The following is a 14,211-nucleotide window of genomic DNA, read 5'->3' as shown; positions in this document are numbered from 1 at the left end:
GTCATTCATATTAAATAACACATTTTGTAGGAGGTGATGGGTGTAACAATCAAAAACGTGTTCAACAAGCATAGAACTACAAAACAAACCATCAAGTGTGGTTGCAGCGTGCGTCTCAATCACGTCACGTGACGGTTTTGTCCAATAGCAGAGTAGCACACTAGCCTCCGGCTAGTAGGTTTGGTGGAGTCAGGTACAATAACAGCTGTTGTGGAAAATCGCAGTTCTTAAGGTGATTTTTCACCTGCGCAGAGACACATTTTGACCATTAAACTTCATATGCTAACGGTTAAACATTGTATGTTGGAAACTTGGCGTTTAAAGGAATGAAAAGACTCAAGAGGACGAAACAAAACGGGGGAGTGTGGCTAAATGGGAATGCATCTGTTACAAGACGTAAGTGAAACCACAACATATTAAAGCCTTACTACTTAGTTTAATATTACACTGACGCTAGATGATGGTTCAGAATTGCAGCTCAAAGTTTGCCTGAATTCGTTCACTTTAATATGTGTTGTTAATTCATGCTCAGGCACACAGACTCGTTCCTTCCGCCTGTACTTAATGCTCTTAAAGCAGCCACAGCTGATTTATATAATATCTCCAATCAGTCAACAGTTTTATTTGTTTATTTTATTTCTGTGTTCTTGAAACCTTTTGTTTACTCATATTATCAAAGTAAAGTGTACCTGTTCATGCTGCCTGGGTGGCAACCTGTCCACAAGCTGAAAACTTTTACAGACAGACAGAGGAGACAGACAGACAGATAGAGGAGATAGATAGACAGACAGACAGATGAGACAGTCAGACAGACAGAGGAGATTGACAGGGTGATAGACAGACAGACAGAGGAGATAGACAGACAGAGAGAGAGGAAATAGACAGACAGATGAGACAGTCAGACAGACAGAGGAGATAGACAGACAGAGAGAGAGGAGATAGACAGACAGACAGACAGATGAGACAGTCAGACAGACAGAGGAGATAGACAGACAGATGAGACAGTCAGACAGATGAGACAGTCAGACAGACAGAGAGAGAGGAGATAGACAGACAGACAGACAGAGAGAGAGGAGATAGACAGACAGACAGACAGACAAAGAGAGGAGATAGACAGACAGACAAAGAGAGAGAGACAGAGGAGATTGACAGACAGACAGACAAAGAGAGATAGACAGAGGAGATTGACAGACAGAGGAGACAGTCATGTGTCATCTTTCTGTCAATTTGTTCAAGTTATTTCACATACCTTTGTAATCAATCACAGACTCACATGTGTGGTTGTTAATGGAAGGACACTCAATGAAAGGGTTTAGTTTGCACAGCACAAAGATACTTAATGAGATTACCACAATCAACATAATTATGTTTTTCATCTATTTTCTTGTCTAGGATTTACACTTAAAACAATAAAATAGCTATCACCAATACACGCACACGCACACACACACACACACACACACACACAAAAGAATAGATAGAGAAGAATGTCATGTCTTAGTATATTGGCTGATGGACCTAACTTTTTCTTTTTATAGAAGCAGATTGTGGGAGAAAGCAGAAGCTGGCTGACATCCAACAGGCTTTAATCAGGTTGAAATATTAATATCCTTCTGTCTTTAAGCAGGTCTGCTGTTCTAGAACAAAGTAGCCTTTGGTGTTTTATTTTCATTGCAGTTGATACTGTGAGATGTTTGACAGTCTGTCTGAAAATACTGGTTCATACTTAGACCAGAAAGAAAGAAATTGTTGTGGTTTGAGAGGAAACTGATTACACACGTGCTCATAGAGTCTGTGACAGAGATCATGTGGCTATAGCTAAAGAAACCAGTTAGGTTTACAGTACTGGAAAAATTGTCCAAAATAGCTATTATTGAAGCATTTATACAGGAGTGTCAAACTCATTTTAGTTCAGGGGCCAAATACGGATACGTTTGACCTCAAGTGGGCTGCAGAGGTTGGGAATCGAACAAATTCAACATAACTGCCACTTTGCATTTCCATTTATAAATTATATTCAAGTATGTACTTTACAGTATAAGGCACCGACAATATCCAAGCAATAGGTGACAGGTATTGACTATATTTATTTATTATGGGGATATTTTGTCAAATAGTTTGAGGATTAGGTAGGATTTTGGAAAAATTAGGTTTCTTTCAACAATTCAAGAGTAAAAATGACTTCCATCGTGTTATACAGGCATGGGAAAGCTGCGAACCCCTGCAAATATTGTAGTTTAATTTAATTTGTAACAAATTCAATGAAACTCCACTTGAATAATTGCAAAGTTCTACTTCAAAATAAATCTGATAATGTGTTATGTTTTTTTTTAAAGTGTATGATTTTGCATGGATGCCAATATTTATGTTGGGTATGACAGTGATTTAAAAGTTTCTTTTTTTTATTTTTATTGTTACTGTGGAAATTTGCCAGATATTTTATATCCACAATTAAATGATTTGGTCATTTACACGGTTTTCACAGGCATTTTTACTTTCCCCTGCGGGCCGATTTGGATGTTTTAAAAGGGCTGGAATTGGCCCCCCCGGCCTTGACTTTGACACGTGATTTACACAATAATTTTCTTATAGACATTATTGTTCAAACTGTCCTCAGTTTAACATTGATGTCAAGCAGATAAATAACTTAGACTTCAGTTAATTCTTTTTTTAAAGGATAAACTTGTGCTGGGATTGACTTTAGTCAAGGTTGAGTGAAGTAATAAAAATAATGGAGGGAGAGTTTACTTGTGCTACGGCCATGGTTTGAAAGCCAATATTAAGCCTAAAACTGATCGTACTTAGTAAGGATTTCTATTTTGTTCATGTTATGCTTTTTAACTTTGATCAAAATCATGTTTGAATACTGATTAATGTATGAATTACAAGCTAATAGAATTGATTACTTTGATAAAATTCTTCCTAGTTAATATTATTTTAAAAAATTGAAATAAACTGTTGCCTTGATCTGGCTGACCAATGCATATGTACTGGTTTTGAATGGACAGCGATCCAGTGGACATTCAGGCCCTCAGACGAGCAGCAGGCACCAAAGGAGGATTGCTTACGGATGAACTAAGGAGGAAAGTATGGCCCAAACTGCTGAACATAAACGCATACAATCTGCCACACAAACCAGGTTAGTGATTGATTGCTGTTAGTTGTCTTAAATCTGATTTGGTGCTATATAAACTATATGAAAGTGTTTTACAGGCTCATGAATGACAAAAAAACTCCTGGTAAATAACTGCATATGTTTATTTGTAGGTCGAAATGTGAGAGAGAACCACAAGGACTACAACCAAGTAGTGCTGGACGTCAGAAGGTCCATGAAGAGGTTTCCTAAAGGTGTGTGTGTACACGTGCATATCAGAGTTTACTGTACTTTACAGTGAATAATCCAAAGATCCACAATTGAAGATGTAAATATAATCAGATCTGTGTCACTGTAGGTCTTACAACTTAAGTGGTGTTTTTTTGTTTTGTTGCTGTAATCAGGTGTCAGATTTTTATGCATGCATACAAAGTATGCAAACACACTTTTTTGTGTATTTTTTTCTTGTCAGGTATGCCTGCGACAGAGAGAGCCGTGCTCCAGGAGCAGCTGATTGACATCATACTTGAAATACTGAAACGAAACCCCCAACTCCATTACTACCAAGGCTACCACGACGTGGCCGTCACTCTGCTGCTAGTAGTCGGGGAACGAATGGCCATCGCCATGTTGGACACTTTATCCAATTTTCACCTCAGGTGTTGTATATTTTTTTTATTTAGCCACTGAATTCTATAGTGGTCCAATTAGTTTACAGAAAACAAGGAATGTAGCAATTCTTACATGTTGACTAAATATATGAATTCCCTGTTTTCTGTGTTTGTAGGGATTTCATGGATCCTACCATGGACAGCACCAAACACATTTTAAACTATCTCATGCCTATTTTGGAGCAGGTTGACCTGGAGCTGCATGACTTTATGATCAGGTGAAGAAACATTAACTTGGCAAGCATATTGATTCTCATCCAGAAAGTTGTGGGTTTAACCTCTCAGCCCATACATGGGCCACATGCGGCCCTCGGTCTAGAATTATGCGGCGCCCAAAGTAAACGCACAAAATGACTCCACAAGCAAACAAAATGATGGAAAAGTACACACAACAGCAAATATACACCAAATGACTCCAACAAACAAAAAGGACAACAAAAATGCACAAATTTACTCTGATTTGTGCGGCCCCCAAAATAAACAAACAAAATTACTCCAAAAACACACAAAATCAGAGAAAAATACAAAAAAGGACAACAAAAAATATATAAAACAATAAAATTGCATAAAGGGACAATAAAAATACACAACTATTCTACAAAAACACACAAGACAACCACAAAATAACAGAAAAACATTCAAAATGACTCAAAATACACACAACATGACAACAAAAATATAAAAAATAATGACTACAAATGTACACAAAAATAACTGAAAAATACACAAAATGATAGAAAATGCACAATACGACATCAAAAATACATGTAAATTCCTCCAAAAACACAAATGACCACAGTAATCAGGGTGGGGGTGGCTTTTTTATGCTCAGATACGTCAGTATTTTAAATGCTGACATGAATGAATGATATTGCGGTCCTCGGATCAGACAATCATGTTTTTGTGGCTACCACCTTTGAAGGAATTCTTTAGTGTCTTCATAACATAGAAAAAAAAAAGTCATAATCATCACCACTTGGAAAAGTAGCATAAACGTCAAATGGTACAAGTGCACTGACAGATCACCACTAGAGGGCGTCACTGTGTTGACTTTAGACAGGAGACGGAGCAGCGTGAGCACGGTTTAAACTCTTTTGTGATTAAATATAGTCAAACGTTCATCTGTAGCAGCGTCATCTGGGATCGTTGGCATCAGACGGTCTGACAGCTGTTGCAGAGACCTGTCTGTTGTTTGAAGGTGCACAGCACATGTGCTTCTGTTTGTAAAGCTGTGTGGAGAAATCAATGTGAACTGGATTCCAGTTTGTTGAATCAACATTAAGCTATCGACTTCTGATAGTTTCTGTTTGATCTTAAGTCGAGGGATGCCATAAGTGCACCTCACCTGCTTTGACTTTATTCTCTTGTTGCCTGTTCATAATCAGAACAGTGCATTCATGCAGAAAAAAACTACTCCTTACCCTTAGAATCTTCTTATTTGCCACTCATTTGATATTGTCATCTATACGTCAGATACTAATGAATTAAAATTCATTGTCACTATTTGTCAGCCCAAAGTTACTAAACAGTTTTTCTGTTTCTATCATAGGGCTGAGGTTGGGACCATCTTTGCTCTCTCCTGGCTCATCACTTGGTACGGTCATGTTCTGTCAGACTTCAAACACACATTGCGACTGTATGACTTCTTCCTGGCATCACACCCACTGATGCCCATCTATCTCGCTGCTACGGTAAGAGAATGCCACTCATTCATATGTTAATAACAGTGTGTTGGTAATATTTTTTCAACGTGTGTAGTTAGCTGTTACTCTTTAACTCTTCATCTGCCTTATTGCTATCATAGCATTACAGTTACGTCGGTAAAATCATCTCGCGGATGACTTTGAGCTCTTCCTCCCCTACATTATAGATTGTGTTGTACAGAGAGAGGGAGGTGAAGCAGACGGAGTGTGAGATGGCCATGGTCCACCACCTTCTATCTCGTATCCCTGGAGATCTCCCCTATGAGCTACTGATTGGTCAGGCACAGGAGCTGTTCGACCAGTATCCTCCATCAGTACTAGCCAAGAAGGCAGCACTGCAATCCCGCAAGTGGTAAGAAAAAAAAAAAACAAGAATAGCTAATTTTCTGTGAATGAGGCAAATAGTTGTGCTCTTATACTTTGGCATTTTACTTAAAGTTACAGGCTCAAACTTGAGTTTGAGGGAAAAACAAAATCATTAAAAATAAAAAAATAAAAAATGTGTCTCAGAATTGTCCCTAAAATGTGACACAACGGGGCAAAAAGAGCTAAAATGGGTCAGATTACATTTTTTAAATTTGACCAATTGTCGAAAATGTAATAAATAAGTGGTTTATTCAGATTAGGGTTGAGTTTTTGCTCGTTCACACTTGCTGGGCATACAGAATCATACAGTCTAATGTAAAGCAAAAACAAAATACAAAAATGTCAAACTTGTCTTTTCATCCTGTGGGAAGATTGTGCTCACCATTATGAGAAAATAGGAAAATCCATTGACAGAGGAAAAATAAAAGAGAACTTTTTAGTAGGTAGGATAAATATTCCTTTGATTAAAACTTATTTATAGATGTCACAGTCTGTTCTGTTTTTGCTTTAGATGTATTGTAATGTGGGTTGAATAATGTTGGGTCACACATAACTCTGATAATTAAAAAAAAAAGAGTAAGCTCCTCTATAATCAGCTATTTGTGTTTGTAATAACAATTATAACTTAAGCGTTTTACATTTAGCCATCTCAAAGTGCTACAGAAAAAAGGGCAATAATAAAACCAACAACAAATAAAATCAATAAAACATTATTTAGCAGAAAGCTGTGGTAATAAAGTAACTCATTAACTGTAGAGCTTTCCCAATGTTTTTTCAAAGTCTGTTTGCAGTTTCTTATGTAGTCTCCTTGGCAACCAGGAGGGGGTGCTATAAATGCTGACTCTGAAAGTGCTGAAATACACAGGCTATTTTCCTATGAGGGAAATTTCCCAGTTTACATTTTTTTTCTTCCCCATGCACTCAACCTGTGTGTCCTCACAGGTTTCTGTCTCATTGTGCCTGTTGGCATCCTTCAGTGTAGTTTACAGTTGTTGTTTAGCTCAGGAAGTGACATAAAGCCTCTACTGACCCTCTAAACGACACCCAGGTCTCGCCTCACAGTGCTCGCATAGATTCTCACATACAGGAAGGTCCTGAGTTAGCATTTTTCTGCCTCCATGCATCACTTTATCAGTCCATCTTTTCACGCCACTCCAATAACATCGTGATTTACTTCACACCGGGCTCTCCTATTTGTTTTGAACTAACTTGCTCTCTCTCTTTCTCTTTTCTCGCAGCCTGTCCATCAGCACCTTCCAGGCATTTCAGCGCTCTACTCTTCATCAAAGACCAGACTCCATACTCCAGCGCCTCACCAAAGCCGAAGGCTCCACCCCCTCCAGACAGGGTAAAATATTCATTTTTATATCATTGCTAAATGAGGACAGTGCCTCTAAAGACATAGAATAGACACCTGGAGACAACCATCCAAACGTTTGAAGCATCGTTCTCTCTCAAACATAGATATTACGCATTTTTTGGGAAATTAATATCAAATCTTTTTCTGCACGGTGCTTTATCGCCAAACATAATTCTTCAAAACAAAGCAACAATAAATGTTTTCTCCCTTAATCATTGCTCCTCTATGGGGCCAATCAATAACAAGCAAACAATTGTGGTCCATCAGAGTTAACTGGTGCAAATTTAAAGATCCCACAGCAGAGCAAAGGATTTCACTCTTTTCCTGTTTTAGCAAAAAAAAAAAAAAAAAAAAAAAAAATTAGATTAGCAGCATCTGACAGATCGAGAGTGTACAGGCAATCAGAAACATGTAGAAGTAGCTCCCTTAGGTGATATTAAATCTGACACATTACATTCCCTGCCGTTTCATCAAAATTCAATTAGAAGCCATATAAAAGGCTTAATAAACGGCAGACGTGATGCAGATGACAAGAGTCTACGTGCACACTGTTTAACATGCCGGTCGCCATTAGAGGGGGCAGATAATGCTGTTGACTGTTATTAGTTGGACTTGATGCTGAACGACTGAATATTTGGTCAATAAGAGAGTGGAGGCTCAGCCCATTCATCAGACTGAATATTTCACATTTTTGCATTCATTTGTAGTTCTCCGGAGGAGGCCATCTGGTCTATGTGATGTGAGGGGAAATGTCAAATGTTAAAGAGAAAAAGGTTGGCCTTTACATAATTATTTAAAAACCCACACCAACAACAAAAAGGCAAATTATATCTGACTGGATTTATTCTGTGGTAGCATTATATTCTAGTCCAGACATGAGCAACTTTAATCACAGCGGGGACCACAAAAATGTGTCTGATTAGAGGGCCACATTATAAACACTCATGTCATTATGACCAATCTGAACATTAATACAGGAAATAACAAAGGGTTTGTCTATTTTAGTTTAATGTGTTTTTGAAAGTTGTTTTGAGTTATGTTTTTGTTGTCATTTTGTGTATTTTCGTAGTAATTTTGTGTATGTTCATTGTTTTGTATTTTTTTAATTTGTTTTTTTGTAGTTGTCGTGTTTTGGGAGTAATGTTTTGCGTTTTTGTTGTAGTTTTTTTGCATGTTTTTATTGTCATTGCCTCTACCAAGGAACATATAATAATATTTTCAACAGCTTTTGACAAAATTTTACCCATTTAACTTTAGAAGGGATCTGGATCAATATTCCGGTTCTGGAGCAGTTGAAAAAAATTAATAATCTATATCTCTAATCAGAAATTCAAAAATGCATATCTCGGATCGAAACTAGCCGATCTTTATGAAATTTCATTCAGTTATGTGGGGTTGGTTACTCAAATAACCCTGAGTTTCATCCGGATTGTATGTGGATTGCACATTTTATTGCAAATTTTCCCAAAAAATGGGTCTGTTCATACTGTATCTTACTTAATTGGGTAATTCAGTACATTTCTTCCAAGCCTTTAAAGTGTGAATGATCATGGTACCAGGATCAGGATCACTGATGCAAATAACTGCCAATATCTGGCAAAGAGGATGTTTGGTGCTTGGCGGTTTGCGCTCTCTGGGCTGGATTCACAAAGATCTGAAATAAAGGGTGGTATTTCAGTTGCAACCCTAAATCCTTTAGTGACGCAGTTTCCTCACCTGCTGTGCGGAATTCACTAAGATTGCAGCAATCATTAGTGCACGAGTAGAACTGGTGCAGACCGTCCTTATTTAAATGAGCGTTTTGCCATTTGAGGAAGTTACATTTGAGACAGATGGACTTCTCTGTCTGCTGCACAAACATTTAATAATGAAGAAAACTAAATAAACAAATACAAATATTTATTTTTTTTATTTTTTTAAAACAACAACTTTAAAACCTAATTATATTTTTTCCCACTCATTTAATGTGGTTGCTCCGTTCGGTCTTGTAACTTTGCTCTGATCAGTGCAAGTAAACTAGGCAGATTAGGACAGAAACCGTCCTATTGATCTCCCATTGATCTAAGTTAATGCAACTACACAGTCTGTCAATCAGTCTGCATTCTATGAAGATGAACTACTGACCACCATCCAGCGCAGGTCTCAGCAGCACTGTGTCATGCACACTCTCATATGTCACAATCAGTGATCATGCGTTGACTTTGACGGTTAAAACATGGACTGAAAGGAGATCAGTGGAGCAGTGCGTCTGAAGCGATATCTGCTCACAGCAAACCTCTTTTTTATTTTCTCTCTCACACACACGCACAAAAACCTTTTTTCCCCTCTCCGCTGTGTTTTCGGTCTACATTCAATGATGTCTGCATGTGTGTCTGCGCCTCCTTCTTGGTCGCGGTATTTTCTGGTGCTAAAACTATCTCCGCAAACAGTTCCAGATTTTATGAATCGCATTGCGTCCCCTGCATGAATTTATTTGCATTTCCTCCTCCCATATTTTTGCTACCCCTGGGAGATCCGCCTACTATGCATACTCATCTAAGGGAAACGTGCTAAATGGAATGAGGGCGCATTAGAAAGCGCAGAGGCAGTGCACACTTAATTCCTTGGGCTTTGTACTTCTCATTAGCGCGTGGAGTGACATTTGCACACATTTTAATACCACTAAACTTTTTGTGAATTTGCCCCTCAGTAATCTTTTTTGTGTTTTCTCTGTTATTTTTGTGTATGTTTGTAGTTGTCTTGTGGTTTGGGAGTCATTTTTTTGTATTTTTGTTGTCAGTTTTTTCATTATTTTGTGTTCGTCTTGTGTGTTTTTGTAGAGAGTTTGTGTATTTTCTTTGTTTTTTTTTGCAATTTAAGTAATTTTGCGTATGTCTTTTGTTGTTTCATGTATTTCTGTTGTCCTTTTTTGTCTTTTTCTTATTTTGGGGGCCGCACAAATTAGACCAAGGGCCGCATGTGGCTCGCGGGCTGCCAGTTGCCCATGTCTGGTCTAGTTGCAGTTGTTTGCATTGTGTTCATCAAGTGTAAAAGGTTCAGGGGCTGTTGATTTGTGATCTGTGGTTGGTTGTTTCTCCCTGCTCATCTTTCCACTTCCAGTCCATCAACACTAAGCATCCTCATCATCCTTTGATTCCTCCCTCTGTGTCTGACCCCTCCTCCTTGTTCTGTGCTCCTAGCCTCTCGACACTCAGGCCTGGAAGCAGCTTTACCCAGAGGCCGAGGTCTGCTGCGGGGGACAGAGAACACCATGGTAAAGATGGCTGTGTGGGGGCTGTCTGCCACACTCGGGGCGGCCGTTTTTGCCGTGGCTCAGACCGCCTTGGAGTGGGGACCCGAGCTGTTGCTTCAGCTGTTCTGACGGGATGTGGGGAAATGCCAACTGTTGGCTCACAATCAGTCGCGTAACTCATTTCACGACAGATTTCTAACTTGCAAACGTGAGCCTCACGTGAGCCTCTTTGGCTGAAACGAAGCAAGAAGAATGTTCTCGATGCCAAAAAAACTTCATTCTACTTGCCTACAAAGAATGAACGATCAGTACTTTTCAGTCTCAGGATTTGATGTTTGAGAAAAAAGGATTGTCGTCCCAACAGTACTCTTTTTCAGTTCTTTTTAACTAAAACATACTGGCTTCATTATTTTTTCGTGAGTCCCAAACCTGAGTGGATATTTTATGTTGTTGCCACAACATCGTCACTTCACACGCACGTCTTTTCTTTTTTGTTGCTGATAACTCGTTTTTACCGTCGCACTTGCTCCATGCACTTCACTTGAAAGCCTTTCAGTGCAAGGCTTGTATCAACAGCCATAACTGAGAACCAAAAAGGAGCCTGTAGCCAGCACCCCGACACATGAATACAAATTATTAAAGAGCAGATTTTTTTTTCTGCTGAAAGCTTCCAGTTAGGAGTGGAAAGGGGGGGGGGATGCTGATGGAGTCACAGTTGGCTGGTGTGAGTCCAGGTGTCACAGTGCTGTTGCTTCCCCCACACAACAACACTGTGTAACATACAGCAACTGGTGAGGCGTTGGCAGATGTTTGTCAGAGGAGATTTTGGAGGAGATGTGAGTAGTTTTACAGTGTTGAAATATTTAACAGCTCTACTCAACACTACCACCAACAGAGCAACAGTGCATTTCCTGTATAAACTGTATCCCTGAAACACAGCTAAGCCAGAGAACATATTTTATAGCTTTATTTAATAAACAATCATCATATTTTAGAGTTTAACATAAAATGATTTTAAAAGAGGGTTTTAATTTATAGATGAAAAGTGCACATTTCACAGCTCACTTTAACTGGAAATCACCCCCATACACTCACTTTAAACACTTTGCATTCATTAAAGTGAATATTCTTATTAATAAAGGCTGGTTCAACCAGAGGTTTACACATATGTAGGAGGAGGGTTGGCTCCAAACAGCTACCTCACTCTGAAATATTGATGATCAGTTTTTATAACACATAGTCAAGCCGCTGCCTCTGTTTACTCAACTTCACTGGAATCCCAACACTCCCAGTGCTTTCCCTCCTTCCGCCGTCATTAGATAGAAGTGTGTCACATGCTTCCACAGCTTGTGATTTCTGGTTCATTGTGTAGCATATAAAAACATTTTCTGATGACCGTATCACAAGCATTGTTGCATATCGTTACTTTTGACATTTTAGATCAGCCAGTAATAAACCAATAAGCCTTGAATTTATTGGTTGTTCTCCTAAACCAGTTGGGATCAAGTTAGAAACCAGCTTGTGGTGGAAGAACAAGGCCTTTGTGTGTATGTGTGTGTGTGTGTGTGTGTGTCTGGTGTACATGCTTTGATTATAGTATTTATGTGTGGGGTCTGTGAGTGGAGAGAAATCAATGTTAGACTGTGTGGAAAAAAAGATTTATTTTGAAAGGTTTCTTTCATCCTGTGTATTTCATTATCTCAGTGACACATTTTCTGTCAGCTTTCCTTATTGTAAGAGCAACAAATGAACCGCTCTTTAATGAGAAATGACTCAATAAAGGTCTTCTTAATTGGAATTTGTGAATTTCTTTTGGTTTTCTTAAAAAAAGAAAAAAAAAGATTAGATTTCCTTTAGACTCAGCAGGTAAAACAATTATGTTGTCAAGTAATATAACTAATAGTAGATATGAAAACATACACAGCATTTTAATCACTTTTTGATGAAGATTAAATAGATGATAAGAGAATTGTAAATATATTAAGGGTATTTTTCTGTTATTTAAAGTGCACTGTTAAAAAGAACTCGGGATTTAGGAGGTAAAGATGAAACTACAATAAATTAATAAAAAAAAACACATTTTGGTTAACATTTTGAAATTGGCCAATTATATATACACACACATGTTGTGATTAAGGTTAGTTTTACCCTATTAATGATATTTAGTTGCGATAGTGTGTGCATATTATATACATACATGAAACAGTGCGTGTGCGTTACACCCCAGCGTTGTATGGAAAGCCGTTTAATATCAGTATTATCAACCATAGTTAAGTACTACTAGTACTCAAATTTGGAGTACATGTACACTAGTGAAGCAAAAACTGTCACTCGTACTACAAGTAAGCATTATATGCTAATAAAAGGCTTGCCTTATGCTTTTGAAAATGTTACAACCAATCAGGGAGTTGGATTATGTTATAATCCCTCCTACTTCATTTGCGTTAGGTCTACCTGTACGACGTCGACAAGAGAATCTGTTTGCTTTACAGTGACACAAAATTGTGTTACTAGTAGATTAATTTTGCTGTACTTGTAAGATGGGACCCCATGACCCTGAACAGGATAAGTGGGTCTGAAATGAATGAATGAATGAATTAATGTAAGATGGGAGCTGTTGTTTATTTATTTGAGCAACATAAAAAACACATTTTATGTACAATACATAACACGTATTCAAAGGAGAAAGCGCTCAAAAGGAGTAAGCAGAAGTTCAAGGAACTTATTGGTGCCTACCCCTCCTTCACAAAATAACATTTTAAACTTTACATTTGGTTTTTCATTATGTAACATACTATACAAACATATACAGTGCATATACATACATATTTTTTTTTTTTACAGTTTATGGTCGTTCGAATCAAAAAGTAGTGGAAAAATATACCAGAATATTTTCTTTTTTATCGTTTATGGAGTGGTGGCCTAGTGGTTAAGGAAGTGGGCTAAATCCTTTGCTAGTAATACAAAATGTGTACACATCTCACTAGTAGTCCTATAGTCGACTGTTTTTAGTCTACTGTCGCACTAGTAAAGCCAAAAGATTCACTAGTAGTGCTAGTAGATCTAATGCAAATGAAGTAGGTGTAATTAAACCAAATCCAACACTCTGATTGGTTTTAATATTTTCTAAAGCTAATGGTAAGCTATTATTTAATCAACAGTCTTTTACTTAATTACCGTATATACGTTTTCTTTTTTTTTTGTTTAGTGTTTCTTCTTTTCATCCGTAATATTTCTTGAGCCTCTTTAAAAAAAAAGTAATTTCCCCCTGGGTTCAATAAAGTATTTCTGATTCTGAATATTAGCTTGTAGTAGGCCTACTGGGCTTCTAGTGACACATTTTGCTTCACTCACTATTAAAGTGAACTTGCGCATTCGTAAACCAGATTTGATCACTAGTAGAGGATAACCATGGTTGATTACACTGATATTACATGTATACTTAAACAGCTTTCTGTTGTGTGCTCCACTTGTCTGTAATGATGGATGAAAGTTGTCTAATGTCTACTAAAGGCATATTGATTGTATATGTACTGTACTCGATATTGACGTGTGAACGTTGCGATTGTGACTCAGCACTTGTATCTTGACGGGGTGGCCATGTTTCACTCGTGACACGTGATTGGCTGCTCAATAAGTTCCAGAGCACATGCTCAGGCACAGATTGAGGGAGACGATGGTACTGGTGCCAGATTTTAATGAGGACTTAATTCTTTGCCCCTGGCTCTTGGCATGCTTGGATTTTTTTTTTCACATCTTTATACATTTACAGCTTGAAATTGGAA

General features: G+C 38.0%; 1 protein-coding gene across 1 annotated transcript; it reads left to right on the top strand.

The window, feature by feature from the left end:
• Window positions 1–151: 151 nt before the first annotated feature.
• Window positions 152–12,192, top strand: LOC114471861 (TBC1 domain family member 20). The gene is made up of 11 exons (XM_028460821.1): window positions 152–232; window positions 325–396; window positions 1,539–1,593; window positions 3,009–3,139; window positions 3,268–3,348; window positions 3,567–3,753; window positions 3,882–3,983; window positions 5,315–5,456; window positions 5,636–5,820; window positions 7,073–7,182; window positions 10,374–12,192. The coding sequence occupies exons 2-11, from the start codon at window positions 327–329 to the stop codon at window positions 10,553–10,555; spliced, it is 1,245 nt and encodes a 414-aa protein (XP_028316622.1). The 5' UTR covers window positions 152–232; window positions 325–326; the 3' UTR covers window positions 10,556–12,192.
• The last annotated feature ends 2,019 nt before the right edge of the window (window positions 12,193–14,211 follow it).

Source organism: Gouania willdenowi, chromosome 11 (genome assembly GCF_900634775.1).
Source record: "Gouania willdenowi chromosome 11, fGouWil2.1, whole genome shotgun sequence".
NCBI classification, from domain to species: Eukaryota; Metazoa; Chordata; class Actinopteri; order Blenniiformes; family Gobiesocidae; genus Gouania; species Gouania willdenowi.
The sequence above is the reverse complement of the archived record's forward strand: the minus strand, read 5'-3'. Positions and strand labels throughout refer to the sequence as shown.